General features: G+C 44.3%; 1 protein-coding gene across 1 annotated transcript in view; it reads right to left on the reverse strand.

Moving 5' to 3' along the window:
* Positions 1-25691, reverse strand: part of MSN (moesin) — a 63827-nt gene extending 38136 nt beyond the window's left edge. Inside the window, exon 1 of the mRNA XM_021680558.2 lies at positions 25475-25691. Within this exon, the coding sequence (XP_021536233.1) occupies positions 25475-25486 (12 nt within the window). The 5' untranslated portion in view covers positions 25487-25691. The remainder of the gene's footprint in view (positions 1-25474) is intronic.
* Positions 25692-26910: the final 1219 nt, after the last annotated feature.

Below are 26910 nucleotides of genomic sequence, written 5' to 3' on the forward strand. Positions count from 1 at the left end.
GATCCAAAGTACTTCCGGAAAAACGAATTTTCTGGAAAAATACAAATTAGCAACTTCTACATTTGGAAACTGGAAGACAACATGCTAATGCTCTTCTTTGATTAATAAACCAGGAGATGCAAAAATGCAGTAAACTTATTTTTCAAAAAGTCTCCCAAACATTAAAGTTACTACATATGGGTTTTAGATGCCAGCCTCAGCATTTCTGCTAAAGCACCATGATCTGCAGGCAGTCTTAATGGGCCTGGAGTGGCTTTGGCAACTATGAAAAAGAAAATGGCTTCAGACCCATAATAAACAGCCCCCCCCCAACACACTCAGAGTAAGGGATGGCAAGAGGGTACCACAGCCTGAGCCTACTCATTGTTGAATTTCCTTTCACTTCTCTCTGACCAGCTGACTCCCTGGCTCTCCCTTGTCTTCACTTCCTAAACTATAAGTAGCAAAGAATGCGGCTGAACATTCCATCTGAATGTTCAGGGAGAACCTCCTCCTTCATTTAGAGTGAAGCGAAGAGGCAGATGCCATTCCACAGCACTGCCTCACTAAGTGTGAATGTTTAGGGCAGCATGATCCTTGGCTAGGCTTGTATGGGGGACCTTGGCCAACCACCCCTAAGCAGGATGTCCTCAGTCCCACCCAGCCTACTACTTCCCCACACCTAATCTTATAACCCAATCTAACTCTTGCCCCCATCAAGGAACAAAGTTTATCACATAGGCCTTAAGAAAATACCAACTTCTCAGCCCCTGCCTCCAGTGGATGTGCTGAAGGCTGAAGAGTACTCTCATACCTGCCCTAGGTATCTCTGTTTGTGGCCATAGCTTACAGTCTTCATTTTTGTCATGGTCATCTTTCTGGAAGCAAAGGTAAAGAGAGCCTAAATAATGCCCTTGAGCTATATGGATCTATGATTATTTTGGAAAAGTTGCAGAGTGGGGGTGGTCAGTAAGAGAACAGGAACATAACATCCAGCTTATTAGTTTGGGTCCCTATATAGACTGATATAACTTTTTTTTTCTATGTTATGTTAGTCACCATACAGTACATCATTTGATATAACTTCTTTAAAAGATGGCTTTGTATTTTTTTTTTCAGTTGATAAAGCCACATCTTGCTCTCCAATCTACAAGCTCAGCTACCAAATTACTGAGACTGGTAAAAACTGTTTAACCTATTCAGACAAAATTACCAGGGTTTTTAGCACCCCTACCACCACAAACATACAATCTTTGTACCCCTAATGCGGAGGCGAGCATGCATGAAACCACTTACCCTACACACACACACACACACACACACACACACACACACACACATACACACAAGTTCTTTGGGTAGACTCAGAAGCCCTTTCCCCCACTACCCTAATTTGGGTCTAGTTTCTTCAGACAGCCTCAGGTATGAGGCCTACCAGAATCTCTATAGTCATTACCCACAAGACTCTGCAATGGCCCAGGCAATAGACATTGTTCCAAAGTAAACCCTAAAATTATACCTACAATTCTAATAAGATCTAGAAAAGCAAATAGAGCCAACTCTTACCTACCTCAGGTGTTTTAGAAAGGATCTGCCCCTCTGATACAGTTGTATATGCCTACATGCTGGTTCCATACACCAACTTATCAGATACCCAATATGGATCAGGCCTTGAGATGATTTTAATGCTTGCACATGTGTGTGTGAAAGTGAGTGAATGAGCATGTAACAGATTTTGGGGCGGGGGAGCAGGGAGGCAGTAGCATGCAGACAAGTGAATGGGTAATTACCATTCTATACAGCAAGAGCTGTGATAGGGGTAATCAGAGGGAACTGTGGAAACATAAAGGGGCACTCAGGCCATAATGGAGAAAGTAGAAGGGCAGAAGGTCTTTAGAGGAAGAATTGACATGTCCTGAGATAAGTAAGACTGTCACAGGAAAAAGATGTTAAACGGAAAGGGAAGCTTATGGTGTTCTGGTTAGAGAAAGAGCATGTACAAGGACACAGAGGCAAGAAACACAATGTATGCCTCCAAATGCTACAGGGAAATATACAACATGTGAAAATCGTTCCTAAGGTACAAAGGATCCAGGTCTCCTTTCCCAGCTCCCAGACTTTCTCCCCAGAATTTATCAAAAGAGAGTAAATTACAGACCACCACCAAAATACTAGGCACAAGATCATCAGATTTGGGGGAGAATTGTTCCACAGGCAGAGAGAGAAATTCCTGAAGACAAAGCCAGACAAGGTGGCCTAACGTACATGATATAGATAGGAAGCTGGCTCTGTTCTACATAGCCCCACTGAGGTACCAGCTTAGCTTAATGAGTACTCCCTACCCTAGCTCCCACAAACATGGGAGGAACCACTCTTCACACCTCAGGGGAGCCTACTACAACCCATTCAGTCCATATGGAAAACGTGTCTACCTACAGGTAGACCTGGAAAGGCAACCAGACTAAGATTTCCACTGCACCCACACCCCACCACACACACAAAGAGGAAGTGAAAGCTACCAGCACAGCAAGAGCTTGGGATGGGCCTCAGCCACAGCTGCCTGGCTTCTGCAAAGAGGCGGGGCACACTGATTTCACAAACCACTTTGCCCTCTTGAGTAAGGGTTCCTCTAATCATTTTCTCCTCTGCACATCTTCTCTTCTTCCCACCCCATAACCATCCAGTCTAACCTGGGTCTTAGTATAGCTCTTCTTTTCCCCCACTCCCTCATCCTGAAATTTTCAAGGCTCCCCAGAGCTGGGGTTCCTCTTCACAAAGCAAGACATGCCCACATAGATTCTCAATCCCCCTCGACAGGCTGCAATGGAAGGTACAGTGGGGTTCACCACAAACTAGGCCAGTAATTGGCATCATTGCTTCAAATATTAGTTTCCTCATCTATTAAAATAATCATACAGAGATAGTGCTACTGCACACAGGGAGAACACTTACAAATAAGAGGCAAAGCCTAACTAGGGTCCTGAAATGTTTTGATCTCAAAATACATGAAAGAAATTAAGAGAAACGGGGTATTTATCAAACACTTTCAATATGCCAGGCACCCTCCTAGATGTACTTTCACACTTGCGAACTATTTTCTCTCTCATAAATCCCAAGGAAGTGGGTTTCACTATTACCCACATTTTTAAAATGGAAAACTCAGGTTCAGAAAGGTTCAATGCCTTACCTAAGGCCATACACCTATAAATAGTAGTTGAAAACGATCCTATAAAACTGGCCTACTTAATTTATCTTGTGGCTACCACCCTTCCTTTCTCTCAAGTCACCTTGAATAATGCTGACCAGACACCCACCCAAAAAAGTCACGGGAAAACCTGAGGCAACTCTACTTGGAATGCTCACCATTAATTGTCATATTAAAACCATTTAAGCTAACTTTACTCACTGACTATCCACAAATATGCTTCAGTCATTAACGGCAGAAATATCTTTGCATATTCCACAAGTCTTCTATGTGTTGGGGAGAGGTGTACGGTACTGAGGACATTAGGGAAGGGGAGAAGAAGAGCAGCTCTGATGAATGCTGTTTATCCCCTTGTCACCTCAGGTCAGGAAGCTCAGTAGTTGAGTCTCCCTAGTAGTCTGCAGTTGGGTGTGTTTCACAAGTCTAGGTGTGTTTGGCAAAGGGTAGTCACAGCAGAAGGGAGAAGAAAAGGCATTCCAGAGCAAATCTGGTACAGCTCGTCTTAAAACTTTGACCTTTGCAGAAGAGTGACTCAGCCTTGGCACCACATTCTCACCATCTCAGGATTCCCAAAGATTTTGCATGAACAGACACAGGTGCCCAAATAGGTGCCTACATAAACGCACAACAGCTAACATAGTGGAAGCCCCCAGAACACTGGATATTAGGGCTACAGATGGAGCTGGGAAATGTCTCCGTGTCTCAGTAAGCCAATCACTAGAGCTATACTGTAGTATCATCCCCATAACTCCAAACAGTTTCTGTGTCATACTCCAAAAGTACCAGGATTCCTTCTGTTTAGGCATGGTCTCAGAAGAACACGAAGGAGGTAATTTCTCAAAAAGCCAGACTGGATTTTAGGAGGCTCAGCAAAGCCAAAAATAAAGCGTTGGGGAAGGAATAGGAAGAGCTAGTCCCAGCTCTGGACTCCCCTGTTGAGTATAGCTTTGGACTTTTGTGTTTTCATTTTCAAATCTCCCTAATTACTATCAACAGCAGCTGCATACTTAACAGATTTGGGGCCATCTGAGATGAAGAGTTACGTCTTACATAGGAACAGTGAGCTGGGAGAAAAGTATCATCTACCAGGCTCTTTTCACTCTGAGAAAGATACAATTTTAATTCTAACCCTAGTGACTAAGACCCCAAATTCCACCCGAAGGAGACAGAGTGATTTGCTTAGTTAGTAACCAATATGGAAAGGGCTGACTACAAACCACTCCATCATAAATCAGGATTCAGAGGTCTACCATATATGCATGGCTCAGGAATTAGGTGACTATAATGGTGTCATGAGTTTATAAGAAATTGATATATAATAAATTGGTAGTATAAAGCATAGACTGTCAGGGATGGATGAACTGTTTCTGTGAGCCACATATGGTCTCTGTTGCATATTCCTCTTTTTGTTTCTTTTTAACAATAACTTTTTTTTGTGAAACCTATTTTTACAATACATACAAAAAACAGGACTCACAAACAAGTTTGCCAACTGCTAGAATGGACCAATATTGTCAGGGTAGTAACTCCACTCACTATCAGTAAGGCCTCAAATCTGGACTAACACCTCTCTTCACATTCTACTTTCCATAAAAGATGGGCAGCAAGGGTCTTATCCAAAAGTTAGCCAAAGATAACTGGCCCTAGCAATCATACACAGTGGGTTACTCTCTTCCTAAGTAAAAGCACTGGGGAAAAAAAATAAGCAGTAAGCTTAGAGCACTAACCATCTTCCCCAAAGGCTCATTCACATACCAGAAAGGCCCTGGGTCATGCTGATCCCTCTCAGTAGTAGGCCCCAGGCCAGGAACTGAGCCATGGAGTACCTAACCCCTAGGCCTCTGGCTCAAACTCCAGGCCTTGAAGAGGCATGCATGAAGAAGAAAGAAGAAAGAGACCTACCCAGTCGGCCTATTAAGGGCTCAAGAAACTAAGGTACATGTGTGGCTTGCTTCCCTCCCTATCCCCTTAGAAAAGGTTTAAAGAATAAAAAGAAATCAAGTCAGAGATGCCTAACACAGTGGGAAAGAGAGCTAAGAATGAAATTAGTGCCAAACACAAAGTTCCAAGGCTAAAGACCTCCATTAGTTGTCAACACTGAACACAAGCCTTTCTCCTCTGGACTAGGTCTAGGATCCTCAGGTTCCAGTTAGCACTTCTCTCATAACGAAGTGGTGAGAAAAAACAACCATTCAGAAGTGCCCACCTCCTGACCTCCCACTCCATGCCCTGGATCCTCACATTTACCCCTTCTGTAGAAAAAAAGAAATAAAAGAAAAATATGTATGTGTGAAATCATATGTACCCTAAAAATTAACTACTACTAAGAGCTGTGGGCTTCTGGATACAAGGGTTACCACCGATGGCCAATGCTCAGATGTAGCCCTTTTCTCCCCATTAGCTTCCAGATTCTTCCCTGTGGAGATGGAAGGCTTCTAGAGAATCTAGTCTGACTCAAGGGAGAAACAGGAGAAGAAAATTCAGCAGCTATTGAGTACCTGCAAAGTGTGGGGCAGAGTATCGGGCACTGAGAATACAAAGATTATGACAAGCCCTTACTTCAAGGGGTTCCCCATCTAGTAATGAAAAGATATAATTATTGGGTCCCACAGAATGCAGTATGTGCTATATCCACCCTAAAGCTCCTGATCATCTTTCTTCCCAAATAAAAAGTTCCTTTGGAGGCTGGTGGGTGAAAAGAAATCAAGATGTCCTCCTGGAATTGCCTGGTTCTCCATATTAAACACCTTCTTGTGCCCCAGGGAGGACCTGGAACAAAATCCCCTTTCCTACCATAGAAAAAGCTTATGGTGATGGGTATTAAGGAGGGCACATGTTGTAATGAGCACTGGGTGTTATACACAAATAATGAATCATTAACACTACATCAAAAACTAATGATGTACTGTATGGTGACTAACATAACATAATAATAAAAAAAAATGTAATCCCGGGGCGCCTGGGTGGCTCAGTCAGTTAAGCGGCTGCCTTTGGCTCGGGTCATGATCCCAGGGTCCTGGGATCGAGCCCCACATCGGACTCCCTGCTCCGCGGGAAGCCTGCTTCTCCCTCTGCCACTCCCCCTGCTTGTGTTCCCTCTCTCGCTGTGTCTCTCTCTGTCAAATAAATAAAATCTTTAAAAAAAAAAAAATGTAATCCCAGCCATTGGATGCAGTATTTGGAAAAGAAGAAGAAGAAGAAGTTTATGCTCTAATTGGGGTGCCACATATAAAACAGTGAAAAAATAATTAAAGACCACATTGTGATATGGTGCCAGGCCTTGTGGGAGAAATTGGTGTACTCTAAAAGTATAGAAGCAGCAGAGCCTGGGGCCTAGTCAGGATCTAGCTGAAGCAGGAAACAGAAAACAAGCAATCTTCGGTTCTTAAGCACCTGGCTTTGAACACAGGGCAGGATCCCAGGCCAGCACTTCTATATGGAGCTGAAAAATGAATTCACAGGGTCCTTAGGCTCTTACTCACCAGCTTCCTATAATGTTCCCACTAACTGAATGCCTTGGAACCCACAGAATTACTCACTTCCCATCCTGTCTTATCCTTTCTCCCCTACCACCACTGGTCTACACATGCCCAAAGAGTGAATTTCTGCTCTAAAGAGAGCTGTTTACTTCCATTGGGCCCAGTTAGTTACTTTGAATCCCACTCCTTCCTCCACCATTTGTGGTGGGGGAAGGGGCACATAACTTCCATCTCTCTAGGCCCAGGGACCAAGTTTAAAGACTGCCCAATTGAGCTATCAGGGCCACCTTTAACTCCAGCTACAAGAGTGGAGTGAAAAGAGCCCTGGACAAATCGCAGCTCAGCTCAGCTCTATTCCCACTGTGTGGGCATTAGCATGGGCCTCTAATTTTCTCAGACTCCATTTTCTTGGATATAATATGAAGAGGCTTTGATTAGATGTGTAGTTATCAACCCTAGTTCAACATTAGAATAGGGGAGCTCTTAAGAAATACTGATGCGCAAAGCCCTAAGCCAGAACAATTGTCAAATCAGTATAAACGGCTTCCCAAAGCTGGCCAAGACCAACTGCACAGGCAAGCTAGACTTTCCCACTGGATCAGAAAGTAAGGAACCTAGCTGACCCCATGCAAATCTCAACCCCCTACGATAAGAACAGCAGGTCTAACAGTTGAACTCCACCTTCATTCTGGCCCCTAGGGCCCCTAGGATCATGAGTTCAAATTTCTCCCTTTCCCCAACCTTGCTTCAGATCTGTAAAAATAAATAAATAAATAAATAAATAAATATAAATAAAAATGTATTGGCACTAGTAAATTCAATCTCACATGCTTTGAAATCAAGCAAGCATTATGACTTTTCCTTCTTCTAAAGGACCAGGCCTATCTACCATTATGAACTAGATTTTTCCATTTTCCACTTCTGGCCTCTATGGCCCAACTTTAAGGAACTCGCACCCTACACAGAGGGGATGGTAACGAGAGAGCTGCTCTTCCTGCTTCCATAGGCTTTGACTGCTCTAATGACACACTCCCATGTGACAGTGTCACATTCCTGAGGGCTTAGCAACTACTTGTGACCAGGGACTATCTGGCTAGGAACTATACTAAACCATCTACCTCATGATATCATTCTATCACCTGTTTCTGGTAGGTTCCCTAAGAACTACCTTTCCAGAGCATCTCTTCCTGGACTGATTGTTACCACCCTGGCTGCCTATCCCTCCACCCAGTTATGCTCCTAAACATTCCCAAGGCCTTTCTATGAAGTTCTCCCCTCCAAAAGCCAGACATACATGATCTCAGGGTCCTGAGATCGAGCCCCACGTCAGGCTCCCTGCTTCTCCCTCTCCCTCTGCCCTCCCCAATTCTCTCTCTCTCTTTCTCTCCCTTTCTATCTCTCAAATAAATAAATAAAATCTTTATAACAAAGAAACCAGACACAGCCAACCCCTTCCAGCCTCTCAAAGCTGGTGGAGCTGCCTTTTGCCCCAGTTCCCAATACAATGAGAACATTTCTGAGATGTGGCCACCATCTCCCTACCCAAGGTGGGGCAGACCCATGTCCACTGTCAGGGGAATATAACATTTCTGAGTAAATCACAGACTTTCAGAACAGGAATGGCCCTCAGAGATTAGGCAAACCAACTCCTTGTAGAACAGACTATGGCCCCAAAAGGGCAAGATTGCCCTGGGAAGCTAGCAGCAGAGCCCAGACAAAACTCCAGCTCTTCAACTCCAGAAGAGTGCTCTTTTCACAATTTCCCAGTACCTCCTCCATTCAACAACAAGTTGGACCAACGCTCATGACCCCAAGGTACAAACAAGACCCTACATTAGCTAGGTCAAAGCAGTCCCCAAACAATTCTCATTTCCTAACAAGTAACACCTATGTGTTCAGAAGTAAGACAAAACCAAGGAAGTTATTGGCTCAACCAGGTGGAAAGCTCAACTAGACTTGAAGGCAGTGGTCTGACATTAGCAAGAAGGGTGACACAGGATACCAGCTGCAAAACAAGAGTGAGGCCAGCCTCCAAACAGGCAGAACATAAACAACTGACAGGTGAACATGCACACACCAATCCCAATTACTAGAATTCTCTCTAAACTTTATTCTTGACTCATGATATATTAGAAGGAGAAACTAAAGGGAGGTTGAGCAACTATTGGTACAGGGGAAGGACCTCATGTTTAAACTTGAAACTTCCTTTCTAGCCTTAGAACTCTGGCCTAACCATGACTAGAGCTTAAGTCCAGGCCTTTGTGAAACAACATTTATCTCCCCTTCCCACACTCCACCTTATACAGAGTCTAAAACTAAAGTCTTCTGTTTCCCACTCAAGTCCTGTCTCCCTTATTCATTAGCTGAGTAATTTTTGCAGAGTCCCTTAACCTCTTTGAGCCAGTTTTCCCATATGAAAATGTGGGGATAATAATTCCTAACCTGCCAATTGGAGAGAGCTAATGAATATCAAATGACATAATAATTGTGGTAAAAAGGGCTTTGACAGCTATGATGCATATCACAAACATAGAGAATTATCAATATTTGTGTTGGAGAACTTTTTGTTCTTTTTTTTTTTTTTTTTTTTTTTTTTTGTCCAAGCAAGGGATAAGGAAGCTAGAAACACTGGAAAATAATTGCAGGGCAATGTTAGCAAACCTGTAAAGGGATTCCTTCAATTCACGTCTGTCAAAGTTGTTTTAAACAGGGAACTACTTGCAAAACAGGCAGCTATCCTCTAAACTTATAACTCCCTCCCAGCTTCCTAACCCGAATATTCCTTTCTCTGGGCTGCTCAACAGCTAGAGGCTCCAGAGGAACTTACCTAGAGGGGTCTCTAAGAGCTTTTTCAAGATTTCTTCAGTCTTGGCTCTTCCTGACAAAGGCTGAAACCCAATAGAGTGGGGAAAGGAGAACTGTTCAAACCCTCCCTGGAATAACATCTATGTAGGACAATCTCATACATGGTCTTTTCTATCTCCACTCTTTGAAGGGTTGCCTCCTTCTCAATCCCAGTCTCATAAATTTGTCACCCTATCTGAGTTCACAGCCTGGAAGGATGGTACTGAGGGCACAAATGGCCAGGAAAGTAGAAGCCTATTTATTTCCTTGTTCCAGAAGCCAAAGTTCACTGTTTTCCTTATGGTTAAGGTCGGTTATCCACATCAGCATAAGAGTAATACCTTTTGGATAACTCAGCAGTAGCACTCTAACCACTTTTTGTCTGGGAAGTTGTTTGGAAAATATTACCCTAACTAATTATCCTTGTTTGGACTGTCAGAAGAGCCAAGAGAGTTTGCATTCCCTGGGCTTACATGGCTTAGGAAAGTCAGTACAGGTAACTGGAAGAAGAAAGTGTTGTTATGGATAGTTGAGAGCTGATTATATGGCAATGCATCACTGGTCCCAAATGGTCTATAAATGAGTTGTTCCACAGAAGTAAACTCTTCCTAGTAACTGAGGCTTACTCTTTTAAGGATAACCATTCTTAATGATGAGATGAAAGGCTTTCATCCACTGGCACACTCTACTGCCTTTGTCAACAGAGGCTGTTAAAACATGACTTACGCATTTCTGAGGACCTGAATCCTGTATGCTGATTTTCTACAGAACTAACATTTGAGGGTTTTCCAGTGTTATCTTATTCAAGTTTCCCACCAACTCTGAGGCTATCATTATCATCTCCACTGTACCAATGAAGAATGGGTGGCTCAGGGAGGTTAAGGGACTTCCCCGAGGTCACACAGCCAATATGTTAAAACACAGATCCTCCTGCAAGCTTGGCCTACAATAAGTGCCTGGAGATACTTTCAATCCAAGTAGCCCAAAGACTAAAGTATCCCAAAGTGTCATCCTCTTTCCCTTTTTGGAGTCTAACCTCAGAGCCTTGCTCTCCTTGCCCCGTAAGATTCAGAAAGCTCCAAACACTCAGAATCTGCAGGCAGCTTCCTCTTTGTCTAAAGAAGAAGGCAATAATGCCTGCTTTGGCCTGTAGGCCTGGCCCAATCAAGGTCAACCTCTGGTGTCAGAGGCTCCAGGATTAAAGGTTGGGCAAGCAGAAACTCTGTTCCATCCACTGTCAAAGTCTGGGAACTAAGAGACAAGAGAAGGGAGGGGCATGCCATGAGTGGGCAGAAGAGATCCTGCATTTCTGGTAATTCTGCTTGTCCTCACTGGGACTGGCTCCTTTCAACATGATCAATATCTTTTTTTTTTTTTAAGATTTTATTTATTCATTCATGAGAGACAGAGAGAGAGAGAGAGGCAGAGGGAGAAGCAGGCTCCCAAGGAGCAGAGAGCCCGATGCGGGACCCGATCCCAGGACCCTGGGATCATGACCTGAGCCGAAGGCAGACGCTTAACCATCTGAGCCACCCAGGCGCCCCATGATCAATATCTTTAAGCTAGCAAGCTTCTAAGACCAGGAGCAGCCACTGGGCTAAATTTGTTTTCAAAATATATTGTATATTTTTGGGGGGATTCACAAATCACTATCTTCCTCTTCAACTGGATGGCTTAATTACAACTGAATACTCTGCAAAATTCCACTTTCCTGCCACCTGAACAAGATCCCTGATACCTATGAGTAGTGGGGAGAATTTTAATCCAGCTTCAATGCTCTTCTCTGGGGAAAACTGGAAAGGCATGTGACCACCACCAGTATCCACCCCCCACTACACATACACACACACACACGCACGCACGCACACACACACACACACACACACACACAGCTTCTTTCCCTAACCTCAAACAGCTATGGCAGCCAGAGGTCTTCAGGGAAATAGGGTTCTCAGTCAGGTACTGTTTGGATTCAAGCTACCCCAAATTGGCAAAACCGCAGGAAAGAGAAGGGTCCATGTAAAGCAGAGGAAAGTGGTTTACCTACTGCCAAGCATTCCACTAAGATCATTTAGACACAGATGAAATCACAGCAATCTCTAGATGTGGGACTTGGAAAGGGAAATAATTTTCCTCATCTTATCCTTCATGCTAACAGAAGGGTCCACAACTCCCACCTCCTCTAGGAAGTCTTTCTCTCTCTGGCAGGTAAACATTTACAATGCCCTCTTCATTTTCCACTAAACAAAGAATATGGGCCCTTTTCATTTGTGTAGGTTTTGTGTTCCACCCATTTGATAACTTGTTTATTAATGAGGCCATACAGACATTAAAATATGATTTGACATGAGAAGATGGCCACCATGAAATAAGTAAAAAAAAAAAAAAAGTTGCAGAATAGTATGGATTTGTGTTATGCATGTATTTAAAATTATAGGTGTGTAAATGCATTTACAAAGGATTCTAAGTTCATATATCTGGTAAATGGCCATTATCTCTTAAGAATAGTCAGGGGCACAAGCCAGGGAATTTTATATTTTTCAGTACTATTTCATTTCTTACAGCAAATATGTTTTAGTTTCATAATGAAAAAAATCATAAATTGTAAAAGAAATAGTCTTTCTTTAAGTATGTCCTACCAAACAGCACAGACTGTTAATATACCTTATATGGTGTCTAGCTCAGCACTTTAAGAACAGATGGAGAAATCATTTAAAGACAAGATGACGTTCAGAGGCACTTACCTATTTTGGAGCACCCAACTTTATCTAGTAGGCTTCAACCTAAACCTACCAAATGCTAGCCACGCCCTACTCCTGGGAATAGGTAGGAAAAAGAGTACCTTCTATTTCTCCCCAAATTAGCCTACCCTGATTAAAATATGCCCAAATACATGAAGATATGCAGCCCTGGGCCCTAAAGCAGCCTGGATAATGGTGGTGGCAGTGGCGGTGGCAACAGCGGCAACAGCAAAACACAGATGCTGAGTGCCCCAAAATGATGATCTATAGAACTTCCCTGCTGTCCTCCCTGATCTGTGCCTGGTCCTGCCCATCCCCGAGCATAGGAGTCAACTCAATCCCTAAACCTCAGGAGCACATACCTCTCAGGATTAGATTAGACAATGCAGCCCTGCCTGCTGCCTATGCTACAGTGAGCAGCACACATTAAAAAAATTTAAATTTAAAAATTGGGTAATGTTTCAAATATGTACTCTATGGCCAAAGTGTGGGTTGCTTCACAAAGGCAGATAGAAATGCTTGCATGGCTGCCTGTTAGAATCCACTAAAAACTTGGATTCAAATATTCTCCCTTGTGAATGCTACCAATATTGTGTCAAGACACAAAAAGATGAGTGGATATTGGGAACTAGCTGACCACTCACATGTAAACAGGTTCTCTAAGGTACACAAGAGGGACAACTCCTCCCCATTCCTTGGCACCACTCAGCTCCATTCTGCCAAGGCCCAGCTGGGTCTACATTAGCTCATTTCCAGTGGGCCACTAGAATTGTTGTTTGGCTTTCTAGTAGACTTAGCCAAACAATCTGTGAAAGACAATTCAACTTGACAATAGTAGCTATTAATGTATCTCTTCAACGTCTATCTGTGGAGTGCCTCCTCTGTGCCAGGCACTGTACTAGGTACTGGGGAGAGAGTGAGTAGTGGGGAACTCTCCCTGTTCTCATGAAGTTCACATTCTTACTGGCAGAGGCTGATAGAATGGAAAGAACACACTCCTGAGAGTCCTGGCTTTTAGACCTGATTCTGCCCCTGACTCACTACGGGACCTTGAGCAAGTCCCTTCCCCTTGTTGTATTTTATAATTAATGGATCTTCCATAGATTCATACAATTTGGTTCCTTTATAAAACAAAATCCTGGGGTAACTTAGGGGTTTTCAAATGGCCACAACAGCAGCAAGAAGCTGTAGTAGTATTTGGAGAAAACAAAAAAGCATCCAAAGACCTTGCATCTGGCTTGGATGGTTGCCCATGAGCTATTTGCCCAAGACAGGTGGGACGGGCAAGTCTTTGAATAACATTTGGTCAGTGACAGACACAGAGACCCTTCCTTCTATCCATGGCAGCTTTGGGGCCAGAAGGCCTGAAAGGTACCCAGCTTCACTGCAGCTTCTATAAATACTTCCACCTCCAGCTGAAGGGATAGGAAACATTCTACTGTAGTACCATTCATTTGATGCTAAAGAGCTGGAGAGAAGGTGGCACCTCCCTTTCCAGCCATGTGGGGCTATTCTTGAGTAGGGCTGCACTGGGGCCAGTTGGAGCCACGCTGCTTAGGTGAGTGGGGAGATGGGACTTCCCCGCATACCTTCCACTAAAGCACCAAGCTGTAGAGCTTGCTCAGGAAAACCATAGCATCTGGCATTCTGGGCTCAGAGGCTTTATAGGAAACACACATAGGAAAGAACTTTAAGAGGACAACTAGAAAAATTCTGGGATATCCTGGACCTACCTTCCCTCCCTGTACCCCACACCTCACAAAATACTTTCAGATGCATTAGTGCCTGAATCTTTGCCATAACCCTAAGAAGTAGGTGCTATTACTCTTTCCATATTGCAGATAGGAAACTGAGATCTGGAATGATTTCAGAAGTTTGCACTGGTGGGTCAAGGCCAACAAGATTCTCAGGCGCCTATCTGCCCTATAGGTGCTAATCATCTTTCCCTTCTCCAAGGTGCATTTTTTCTATTACTAGTGTCTAGTATACCCTACCAGGTTCTAATTCAACATCCTTGGATCCCTTGCATACATTACCACTGCTTCTCTCTCTCTATGTCTGTCACTGACTATACATTCTTCAAAGACCTGCCCATCCCTAACCACCTCCACCTGGACAAGAGTCCCTTCTTGAGGCAGGGTAGTTAGAAACTTTCAAGTCCATGAGTTTACTGAAGGAGAAAGTCTGGGAACCCAGATAGTTGCAACACCACATAGTACATATCATAACAGAAGTTCTTATAAAGGAAGTACAGTCAGCACACAGAGGATGGTGCAACTAATACTATAGGAATATTAAAAAAAGCTTCCAGTGGAGGTGACATGGAGTGGAGGCGGTGAAGAAGACACACTTGACATTTCAAACTGAAAGAAAAGACATATGCTAGAGCTGAAATATATCAAAGGTATGGCTTACTTGGAAAACCTTGTTCCCACAAAGCCACAATACAGCATACATGTAGGGAAGTAAGTCCAGAAAGTAGGCTAGGATGGAGCCAGGTATCAAATGACTCTCTATATATACCATGCTAAGGGGTTTAGATTTTCTCTTCCTCACATTCACTGCAGTGTTATAAATACTGGCAAATGCTGGGAGTAATCTAAATGACTCCTAAAAGTAATGGTAAATTATGGCACAGCCATTGGATGGAATTTTATAAAACCATTAAAGTGTTCATTTTTAAAAACTAAGCAGCATTTACCTAAGTTTTTAGTGATATATTAAGTAAGGATAAAGTAGTAGTACTTTTTTTATATATACTATGACTGCACCATGGAAAATTATAATACATATATGAGCTATGACAAGAAATATAAATAAATAATAATTGTTATGTTAAAATGGTGGATTTATAGAAAATTTCTCCATTTACTAAACTCTGTCATATGCCATGGTGGGTTTTATAAAAAGGGGAAATAGAAAAAAAACTACTCTTCTTCCATTTGACTCCTCTTTCCTTCTCCCCTTCTCACTCATCCACCTGCTTGCTTACTCTCCCTCATGAACAGTCATTCTAATCTACCACCTGAGAGGCCTCTAGAAAGGAAAGGCTGACAGCAAGGTGGTGTACCCAGCAGCAAGTTCCTACACAGCCTGGAGGCGATTTCAGCCCAATGTTGGGGAAGAATCTTCCACCCAAAAGCACTGCCCAGCTCTACCCAACTAAGCCTTCTTTGGTTAAATTGTCCTAGGAACTTGTTACCAAACAAAGGAAGACAAATACCAAGAATACTTCCATCATGCCCTCCCTCCAGGGAGCTCAGGGTAGGCGAAGATCAAATTCATGGCCAACTCCTAGGTGGCTGAACTACAGCCTGAGATCCTTGATTCATGAGTAATAACTACATAAAATGTCAGTAAAGAGGAAGAAGAAGATGGGTGAAAACAGATGCAGCCAAGAGCACTTCATTTCTAGGAACTTGCTTATGCCCCATCAGCCCATTAGACTTTGACGGGAAATTCAGAAATCACTCTCCTTTGATCTACAGGTCTAACCCCAAAGAAAGCCATATTCACAAAATACAGGATCAGTTGAAGGCTTAACACTAGGCATGTGGCAATCTCCCTCACTAGAAATTCCTCCCAAGCCCAAATCACCTATCTCTCCCCATGCAAGGGCAACATAGATATCAGTGACTCAGACAGAGGAAAAGGAAGGGGACCTTAGCAATTTAAGACTTGGCCAAAAGCAATTTCATAGCCCTAAGAAGAGGGATGTTGTAGAGGAAGGGGGTAAAGGAAGTCAAATCTCATTTGCATTCAGTTTTGGTTTGTTTCTTAGTCTCCCCCTTCCCTGCTGGAACAATGGCCAATTCCAGGGTCTTCTATTCTTCCTGGAGTCACCAATGACCCAAAATAGCCAGCAATTGTAGTTTGCAGGCTGGACTCCAAGACCCCACCCAAGGTATTTAGTTAACAGTTGTCTCTCCAAGCCAGGATGCCCACAGTGAGCTCTCTGGTAGGTGGATCCAAGACCTCTAAGCTCACGGAAATAAAGAGGGTTACTTACACATGGATAACTGGGGGGAAAAATAATGTTCCCAGTGTCATTGTAAAGAGAAGGCAACTTCTCTAAATAGTCACTGCTCTCTGTTTTGTTACACTCTTTCCAAGAAGCCTTCCTATCTTCTTAAAGACTTGGCACAAATAATAAGAATTTCAGGAAAAGCCAATGTTCTCATTATAATAGATATTAAAACTACAGCCCATAGAAATGACTTGTTCAAGATCACACAGGCAGAGACTAAGAAACAGATATCCTGATTAAGTACATTATTCTTTTCATTGCACCATTTCTACTAAAAAGCATTAAAAAAAAAAAAAATCCAGACAAGTGTGTCAGGATTTAAATGTCAAAAAGCTCAGCTCTTTTAACCTAGCTCAGGACTGAGGATGGGAGGCAGAGGGATATTGGACCCATTCCACTCAGGAAAGCCAAGTGAGAAGCTTAGGCATACAAAAGGCACACACAAACTGGAAAGCTTTACCTAATCTAAAGGAATAGTTTAAGATGCTGAGAGGCTCAGGATGACCCTGCCCTACCTCACACTCTGAGCCTTTTTAGGTTAAGCAAGACTACCCCTAGGCTGTCAGAGAGCTACGTAAGAAGCTAGACAGAGGTGACCAGACTGTGTCAAGAGAGCCAGGAGAGATAAAAAAGAATGGGGAGAAATGAAAGCGGGGTGGAGAAATCACAGTCATTCCAGAGCTCTCCCATCTTTCTCTCTTCTCTCCCACCTCTACCCCACCTCCAACAAAGAGCCTCAACCACCTGCTCTGAGCAAGACCTACACTAGGAAAAAAGAGAAAAGTTTGCAGGTGGCATTATATAAACTTGAGAAAGGCATTCCCTGTACCAAAAAAGAACAGGGGATTAGTTGAGGTGGTAAAGGGCATTTGAGGGGGGAGAAAATAGCCAAATAAGGCATACTTGACTGGTAGGGAATCATCAGGAAAGGTTCCAAAAGCTGACGTCGCAGAGAGGAAGCGTTTAGTCATTGGTTTCCTCTGGCAACTGGCCTAAGGCCAGGAGGCAAACTCCCAACCTTAGGAAAATGCCCAGGCTATGGCAGAGAGAAAGACAACCACAAGAGATTTTCCCCAGGCCCACCCTCAGGCTCTGCTGGAGCAGCTTTTCAAGTACCAGCAGAGAGGTATAGTGTAACTTTGAAGCAAAATGCCAGATGTTCTCACTAAGCATATTCTAGATCCACCATGGCCCAGGTGCCAAGAGGAGTAAGAAACCTGGGGAAGAGGGCTCTGATCTACTCCGGTTACATATTGTTGATAGTTTCATATTAGAGAAAAGAAAATTTCAAAGGCAAAGAGTTTAAGTGACTTTTGTTCTCAGCAAGGGGATTTCTGAGTTATTAATCTCCCAGGCATATCTGCAAGGATGTTTGAAGGGGAGTTTTGCTCACTTAAAACCCTTGAAGATAGTGGGGTGCCTGGTTGGCTCAGTTGGTTCAGCGTCTAACTCTTGATTTCAGCTCAGGTCATGATCTTAGGGTCATGAGACTGAGCTCCCCAGTGGGCTCCATGGTCAGTGTGGAGTCTGCTTGAGATTCTCTCTCTCCCTCTCCCTCAGCCTCTCCCCCTGCTCGATCCCCCCCCAAAATAAATAAATAAATAAAATATTTAAAAAAAAAAACTTGAAGATAGCAAAGTTTTGTACAACTTAACTTATGACACTCAAATAGATGACATTATTACCTTGACCCCCGTCCTATAACTCCATACCACAGATTAGTCAACCTCAGTCGAAGATTACAACAGATAAGAACATCTTGGTGTACTTCATCTAATCTTTAGGCTGAGATTTCTAAAAAAGGACAGGGGGTTGGGGGATGTGGTAGGGAGTGGTAGGGGGCAGATTAGACCAAGACAGCAAAATCAGGGAGGGACCTTATCCAAACACACTACACTGGAGAAAAATAAAGCCTTGATCCTTCCCAGGTATTTTTTTTTAAGATTTATTTATTTATTTTAGAGAGAGAGAGCACAAGTGGGAGGGGCAGAGGGAGAAAGAATCTCAAGCAGACTCTGCACTGAGCATGGATCCCCACGCGGGGCTCCATCTCACGAACCTGAGATCACAACCTGAGCCAAAACAAGAGTCGGAAACTCAACTGACTGTGCCACCCAGGCACCCCCCTTCCCAGGTATTTAAGGGAGTTCAGTACTAAAGAGAGGGAAGGAAATGCTGACCAAGCCTGATAGGTATGCATTGTTCCCCCTTCTAGGCCCTGACCCCTGTCACCTCCCAAATACATGTCTAGGAAAGGATTTCTTGAGATTATACTTTGTTTTGTGAGACCAAATGCCCACATCTCAACTTTTCTCTCTCATTAGGCCCTGACTGATACTCTGCCACACAAAATATCTACATGGGCAACGAAGACAATAAAATTTATTTCAGTTAATTCACCCAATTATAGAAAACCCAAGGTGCAGTCTTCCCCAACAAACCCCTTCAGAATTATTGGCTCTAACTGACCTTCCAAGGAGTAACTTGGTCTATGCTTACATGTACTCTGTGGCTCTCCTTGAAACACCTCAATGCTTCCCTCATATCAGACAAACTCACTTTCTTTTTTTTTAAGATTTTATTTATTTATTTGAGAGAGAGAGAGAGCACAAGCATGAGCGGGAGGAGAGAGAGGGAGAAGCAGACACCCCACTGATCAGGGAGCTCAACTCAGGGCTTGATCCCAGGACCCTGGGACTTTACATAAACTGCCTCATTTAATCCTCAGAACAACCCTATGAAATAGGTACTACTATTATCTTCACTTTACAGTTAAAGAAAATGAGCCACACAAGTTAAGTAACTTGCCCAAGGCTACATAACTAATTGGTCACAGAGCTGGGATTTGAGTCCAAGCAGTCTGGTTCCAGAGTCTGTGCTTTCCCCACTACTCTATGCTACCTTTCTATGAAGTCCTGAAAGGTCTTTTTTTGGGGGGGCGGGCTCTCTACCTGCCCTAGGCTTGGCCTACAACACCTAGAGGTGAGTAGTGAGGGTTGAGTCTGGGAGACTCCAGTCTGAATCCAAATGGCTGCTACAGAAGAAAATACTTCCACCAAGGTACTAATGGAAGTACCATAATGTTCTCCTAATTAAAGGAACAGGTCAAGCTGGAGCATTGAGTCAGATACAGAGAGGTCAGAACTCAAAATTTAAGAAGGCAAAGAGAAAGCAATAATTTGGGTGAGGAGCGAGCAGGAAGAGAAACAGTCATTCTGGGGCCCCAGAAAAACTGAGTCACCCACTGACTGAAACCTGCTACAGCAGAAGCTATTTAGGGGAACTCCACTGCAGCCATATTGTTAATGTAATCACCATAGAGTCAATTCTCTGGAAGTCTGTGTCCCCTTGGTGAACAGAGTCATTCTTCCAAGACAGGTAAGTTAGTAAGAGACCACTAACTCAGTAATTGGGAAAGCCAAGTTCTCCTTTCCAACTTTATGTGATCCTGAACAAGCTGACTGACTCCTCTAGCTATGAATACATAAAAGAAATAACTCCACTCCATAAAAACTTTTAGGACAGTTGAGGCCCAGTCTCAAGCAGGAATACGTGGCTAGTCTCCTCTCTTTACCTCCCTTCAACACACACATCTGTTTTCTACCACTCTTTGCAAACAAAGCAAAAAACATTTACCTTCCTGGGAAGTGCTACAAAAAGTCCCAAAGGCACTGTCAGAGCCTAAACCATAACCATATAACCTCTGAAGTCAGCTCTACACACTCAGAAGGACTTGCTCTTCCCATGACCATAATAACACTATGGTTAAGTCACCCCCAGCACAGAGGTAGGAAAACACTGAGCACCCTGCACCAAGTGCCATTTAAAAGGCAAACCTTAAAAGTTCCTACCCTAAGGGTGCCTGGGTGGCTCAGTCAGGTGGGCATCTGACTCTTGATTTCGGCTCAAATCGTGTTCTAAAATAAATGAAAAAGTCTTAAAAAAATATTCCCTCCCCTACACTGAGGGCCAGCCAATTTGGGTTTTAGTCCCAACCTTATCACCATTCACTCATATCACTTCCCTTTTCTGGCCTTTGCTGTCACCATCTAATACATAAAGGTAGAACTAAAAGTTTAAGGCCAGGTCATTTGCTCTGTGGTTCAAAACACCCATGTGAGAAACCTAGACCATCCAGAACAATCAGCTCAAGTGAAGCTTAAGGCTGAAGTCATCTTAAGTGGAGATGCATTTGAAATGTTGTACCTCAGCTCACTGGTGGTAGGTATCTTGGGAAGTTGGTTTATGCCCACCAGCTCCTCAAAGTCTAACTACCACTCACAAGGTTAAAAGTACATTTGAAACATAACTAGCAGCTTCCTAGCATTTCAGTAGAACTACAGGAGGTATATGCTACTGGCAGCCAGTGAAAAGAAAGGGAGGGAAACCCATTCAGTTTTCAGTGTTTGTCTGAGGCTCTTCAGTCAACCTTCACAATACAGTGTCATTGATTTCTTTCTTATTCCTCAGTAAGGAAAGACATAGCCCTTTCCCCTCTATAGACTTAAGAAGAAACAGCCAAGAACACTCATGCCAGTGTTTCTGTTAGAGCTACTAATGAAACAAACCAACTCCCAAGCTAGAAATTCCATTCCAAACTCAGTACCCAGGAAAAAACAGTACTTCAGAGGTATAAGGGGACAAAGAAGGTACATTCTGGTAAGTGCTGATGAACTATGTATTCCCAGCAAAGCCTAGCACACTGTCTGGTACATAGAAGGCACTCAAATTTTGAGGAAAAAATGTCTGAAGGAAAAAACATAGAAATGGGAGGCTTGAAGCTGTATCATCAAGGCTTTCAAGGACATCAGTTGGAAAGGTCCCTAGAGTGTACTTATTACTTTTATAGTACCCTCATGACAAACTGGAGAGACTGAGAGCCTAAAGAAAGGACTTGCCTAAATATTTACTTCATTTGGATCACTTTATTGAGGACAAGGAAGATGTTCTTCTTACATGGAAAGAGAAGAAAAATTCTCAGGTCAGTGTTACTTGCCACTTTCCAAATCAATGGAGTCCTGAGCTACCCTTCAAGTGACTGCTCCTATACCACAAATCAGAACTTGGAATTGAAAAGTTTTTCAGCTCTATCAGGCATGAAATGGGAGGAATGAACAGCAAAGCCAGCCAATCATGACAAGACCACCTCTCCACTTGACCACTAGACTGGCCTAAAGGAGACCACCTTTGTACTTTGGTTTTTGTTTTGTTTTGTTTTAGGGCAGAAGAGTGGGATGTGGTAGCAGGGAGAAAAGACTGGGAAAGATGTACATGATAAACTCAGTTCTATCTTTGAAAAATCAGAAACACACTGTTCCCAACTTGTAATAATGCCAATTTTCATCAACTCTAGCCATTAAAGGCCCAACACTGGTAGTGCTGGGAGCCAGATATTCTCCCCTCTGGGGACCTTGAGTCTGGAAATTCCAGTGAGGGGGACTCCCAGAAAGATACAAAGGAACCTAGACAGACTGTTGCCGAGCAACACTAGTAGAACAGAGTTCAGAATAAATGTAGCTGTCATCTCATCTCATCGCAATAGAGTTGGATTTGGAGTCAGGGAGATAGACCAGATGACCTCTAAATATCACTTCACCATCCAGGAAAGCAGTCTCCTGAGAGGAGGAAGAGAAAAAAGTAAAAATAACACCCTTAAAACAAAGCTATTGTTACAGGCAGCTAGAGAAGAATGGAAAGTTAGCAGACTAGTGGTCAATACCACCTCTGTCTCCCACTCACAGAGCAACTTTCCCCTCTACGAGACTAAGTATAGATAGTTGGTGCCTTCAAGTGTCCCAGTGCCCCATCAGCCCCTCTCTGCCCAGAGGGCTATTCAAGGACCAGCCTAAAGGAAATCCCCAAGATGGTTCCTGCTCTATCATCTATACTTTCACAAAGAGCCAAATGAACTGGAGAAATAAAGAGGTGGAGAGATGCAGGATCCAGAGTCACCCTCTCTCACATATAACCTCCATTCCCAATCCCTTGCCCCGCCCTGAAGTCTGTAGGCAGGGTTGGTTCAAGAGTTAAAAGACTGAGATTTTGCCTTCTTTTCACAAAGTACCATTTTAGTGCCACTCGAGTGGCTCAAGCAATGCTAGGAATGGCAGGAGAATAAACAGTCCACACAGTCCCTGTTAAAGTTTAGCTGAATGCAGATCCAGAGCCTTCAAATACTTCAAGGAGGTGGACTCTACATCTGCTCACATGGATGGTCCCATCAGCAATCATTTGATCACCTTTCCCTGACCTATTGAGCTAGGGCTAAAAATCCAGCAAATTGAAAATATCTTACCAAGACTGATACTCTAAGACTTAAATTCAAGTCCTGGCTTTGCTACTGACATGCTATATCATTTTAGGTCAGCCCCTCCTTATCTGTGGGTCTCAGTTTCCCCATCTATACAATGAGAAGCGTTAGACTTGACAGTTGTGAAGAGCCTTTTCAACTCTAACAAGCCTAAAACTCACGAAAACCTTGAAATTCAAAACAATCGCTTTTTAGGGAATCAAAACGTCCCAAAGACTTTGTGACCTAAAAAAATGTAAAGAGGGCAGGGAGGGGGAAAGCTTTTTTTTTTTTTTTTTTAACAACTGTCTTAGCAGAAAATGTAGATGTCAGTAAATAAGCTTCTTCATTCTGGCAGACTTAGGAAACTGGCAACTAGAAGCAGAATCCAAGAATTGGCAGGGAGAGGGTGCAGAGAAGCATGTTTTAACAGATTTAATGGAGTTTGGGATGACTAAAGGAGACAATCGGCTGTAAAAGTGAAACCAACTCTGGACAGACTGTAGACATAGTTCATATGAATGAACGGATTTTATTTTTCCACTACCCTTTTCTATCTTTCATAATCCAGAAATAGCCTAACAGCCTAACTAGTGAAGAAGGAGCAGAAAATAGGGAATTTTCTTCCTCCATTAAAATTACTAGCTGCCATGAAGTGAACTAGTGTATGCCCCTGGATGCTTCAGCATTGGGATGAGGAATGAGAAAAGTAACAGGGGGCACCTTGTGAAACACCCAACTCGCACCGGACACCACCAAATGCCAATGTTACTTTGTCTAAATTATCTACTTCCTTTTATCTGAGGACCAGGAAGTCCTAAGAACAGGGGGCAGTTTGCTTTGGGCAGGAGAGAGGACTCAAATTCAAGAACCTAATCACTGAGTCAGAATAGAGGGTCATTGAGATAAGCATCAAAAAGCCTGGGCCCCAATCTTGGTTATATCACCATATGCTCCTAGGTATGTTCTTTTCTGTAAGTCCAACATCCTCATTAGTTAAAAGAGAGAAATAGTGGGGTGGGGACAGGAAGAAAGTTGTACTAAACAGTCTCAGAGGTCCCTTTCAGGTCAAGATTCTATGGTCTTAATAGGCATGATATAGTTGTTTCTCCTAAAAGTTGACCATTCCTTGAACTGAACAGCATGGAAAATTCTCCAAAGCTTTCAGACCATCAAAATTCAGCCCTCTCCTTCCAATTTGATTCAAGTTTCAGTCAATCTGCATAAAAATACTTTCAATATTCAGGTACCTTCAGTACCCTAGGCCTGACCTCAAACAGCTCATTCTCCAGCCTCTCTCCAAGCCTAGGAAAAGGATCACCAGGCTATCTTCTTTGCCACTTCTGACTGAGATGGGATGGTTAAGGCAACTTTGAGAAAATTTCCAGGCCCATCAGGTTGCATTTAAAGGTGAGATATTTTAGAATTGAGGATGAAAGATGCCAGTAGTGAAGAGAGATCATGGGGCAAAGTCTGTTCCCAAAGATCCACCCATCTATTTAGGTAAAACCACCCACAGAGAGATAAACTCAAAAAGAGTCTCCTGGAAGGATCTTTATAATCCTCTGTGTTGGCAGAGACAACTTTTCTCCCTCTTTCTCTTTTCAAAACGATTCTTTCTGACTTTATATGTGTTGGGGGAGGGGGAACAAGTGTGGAAAAAACCCCATGTCATAAAACCATGACCAATTTAAAAAAGAGAATGTAGAAGCACATACTTGTTGAAAACTTGGTGTTTCTAATAGGGTTCTGGAAAGGCAAGAATGACTTGGCAGAAAAGCTGGAATATAGCAACGTGGCAACCAACTTCAGCATACACCCAATGAACCAGACCCCTCACTTCTCTCCTCCAGGGACCCTCAGACCTTCTCAAGGCTACTAGTCACTATCTCAGCACTACAAGGCTCAAACAGTCCTCCAGGGAGAAGGGTCTGGAAGCACAAGCTGCTTGGCCTTAGGGACTCAAGCCAGAGTAGTCACCAGGCCTTCCTGAACAAGAGAAGGGCCCCAGTAGCCTCTTGGTATGACTTGCACAAAAGCAAGCGGGACTCATTATTCAGGCACACCCCTCCCATGCCCCTCCCTTCTGGGCATCCGGCCTCCCTAGGCCCCACTCCCAGGAGGCTTCTGTTCTCATAACAGCCAGTGGGGTGGAGATAAAATCCTAGAAGCTACCACCATTCTAGAAAGGTGAGGCCCTCACAGAACAGTCTGGAGGGGATAGGAGGAGACAGAGAGCCATTAAGCAAAGGCAAGGGCAAGGATCTGTCGGTGGAGAGGAGAAAGAAACCAGTCTTCTACCCTAGGAAGTAGAGCACACCTCCTCCTCCCAGTGAAGTATTAGTGATCCTGGGTAGAAGCAAACAACCTCTGATGAATCCCTCCACAACTCTCTCCTCCACCAACTCTTTCCTCCCCTACTAGTGGGAAACATCTGGAGCCTCCAGGGGAGACTATGAGAAAGGTGAATGGGGGTGCAGGATCAGCTCACTGCAGCTCCCTACTCCCTTCCCATGGCCCCTCCTGGACCAAGGCAGCCTTGCCCCCGGAAAGGCGCCAATTCCTGAACTGGAGGAAGTGTTCCTCTCCCCTGCCCCCATAGCCTGTCAGGAGCAGGAGGAGATTTCGGGCCCCCAAGGAACCTTCCCTCCTGCCTCATCCCACACGCAGTTAACTGGAATCTGAGAAAGAGGCCGGTCCCGCCCGGTCCGCACTTCTAGCCCCGTACCCACTCACACCCGAGGGGCTCACCAGACCAGGACTCCAATCTCGCCCGTCCCCAACCCAGGCCTTGGCAGAGGACGCAGCGTTCTGAGTGGGCGGATGGCTGGCCAAGCCCCTAGGCATCAGCAAGAGGCTACCAGAGTCAGCTAGAGGCCCCAGGGCGGCAGCGCACATCCCCGTACTCACCGTCTTAGGCATGGTGGCTGCAAAAGTGGCAGAGTTGATAAAGTTCGGCTAGAAGCTGTCTGGCAGCACTGAGCACACAGTACACACGGCACGGACTCTGGGGGCTGGAGGTTCGGATTGGGTCCCTCTCTAGCGTTGGGGCAACTGCTCGGCTTCCTGTTAACGGGCCACGACTTCACAAACCCCACCCAGGAAAGAGCCGCCCTGTCGCGTCGCCCGCTTCTTTATGTGGCTGGGCTTCCGCGCTGCTCCCCGCCCTCGCGCCCGCCTTCTTGCCGGCCGCTGGCCTCGCCCCGCCCAGCCCAGCCCAGCCCAGCCCGGCCACACCAGCCACGTGGGGGTCAGGCTGGGCCTGGGCGCTCCATGGGGGACTCCCACCCCCCACACAGGCCTACTCTTTTTCCCACCCCTTTCAAAGCCCCTACCCCTTCAAATCCAGGCCATCCGGCCCCACCCCCAAGCAGGGCCCGGCCCTGGGCGGCACCCTGGCAGAGGCTTACAGCCCCTGACTGCAAGTTTCCGCTAATGGGGCGCTAACTACCTATCAAAACTGTTCCCTCTCAAGACAGCTCTGACTCTCAGAAAGTCCTTGTGTGTAGCTGAACTCCTTTTCTCTGTGACTTCCCCTATGGCTCTCAGCTCTGTTCCCTGTGGCCACACAAATCCCCTACTGTCCCTAATAATTCCTTAGAGCTCTGAAGATCCCATGTCCCCCTGAAACTTCTCTTGGCAACACTGCCTGAACTCTTTCAACACGTCATTTGTTCTCTTCTGTAGGTGTCTATATCCCTTTCCCAACATATTTCCTCCCCACTTTTACTCAATCCTCATTTTCTTTTTTTGTATTTTTACAGATTTTGTTTATTTATTTGACAGAGAGAGAGACAGTGAGAGGGAACACAAGCAGGGGGAGCGGGAGAGGGAGAAGCAGGCTTCCCGAGGAGCAGGAAGCCCGATGCCGGTGCGGAGGTCGATCCCAGGACCCTGGGATCATGACCCGAGCCGAAGGCAGACACTTAACGACTGAGTCACCCAGGTCCCCCAAGTTTGAGTTTTACTTTGAAAATGATTGATCATAGTTCTTTTTCCTCCTATCCATAGGCAACTGTGTGTAGGTATGGTCTGAGTATCTTTTACAATGTAGGGCACCACATACCTCAAGGATGATGAGCCAACTTGGAGAAGTGGAATAGATACTTGAGAGGGGTGGTCAGGACACTTGGCTTCTAGTCGTAGCTTTGCCATTAACTCACTCTGTGACCACTGTGTGGCCTTGGGAAGTCCCTTCCCCTCTCTGGACTTGAGTTTCCCCTTTTGTAATAACAAAGGACTGGATTCCTGGGCTTCCAAGGTCCTTTCCCACTCTGACATTATAAAAGGATGAGAAAGGAAGTAGAATCCCTAGAACAATAGATGAGTCTAGTAGGGTTGCATAA

The sequence above is a fragment of the Neomonachus schauinslandi genome, chromosome X, assembly GCF_002201575.2.
Source record: "Neomonachus schauinslandi chromosome X, ASM220157v2, whole genome shotgun sequence".
Lineage (NCBI taxonomy): Eukaryota > Metazoa > Chordata > Mammalia > Carnivora > Phocidae > Neomonachus > Neomonachus schauinslandi.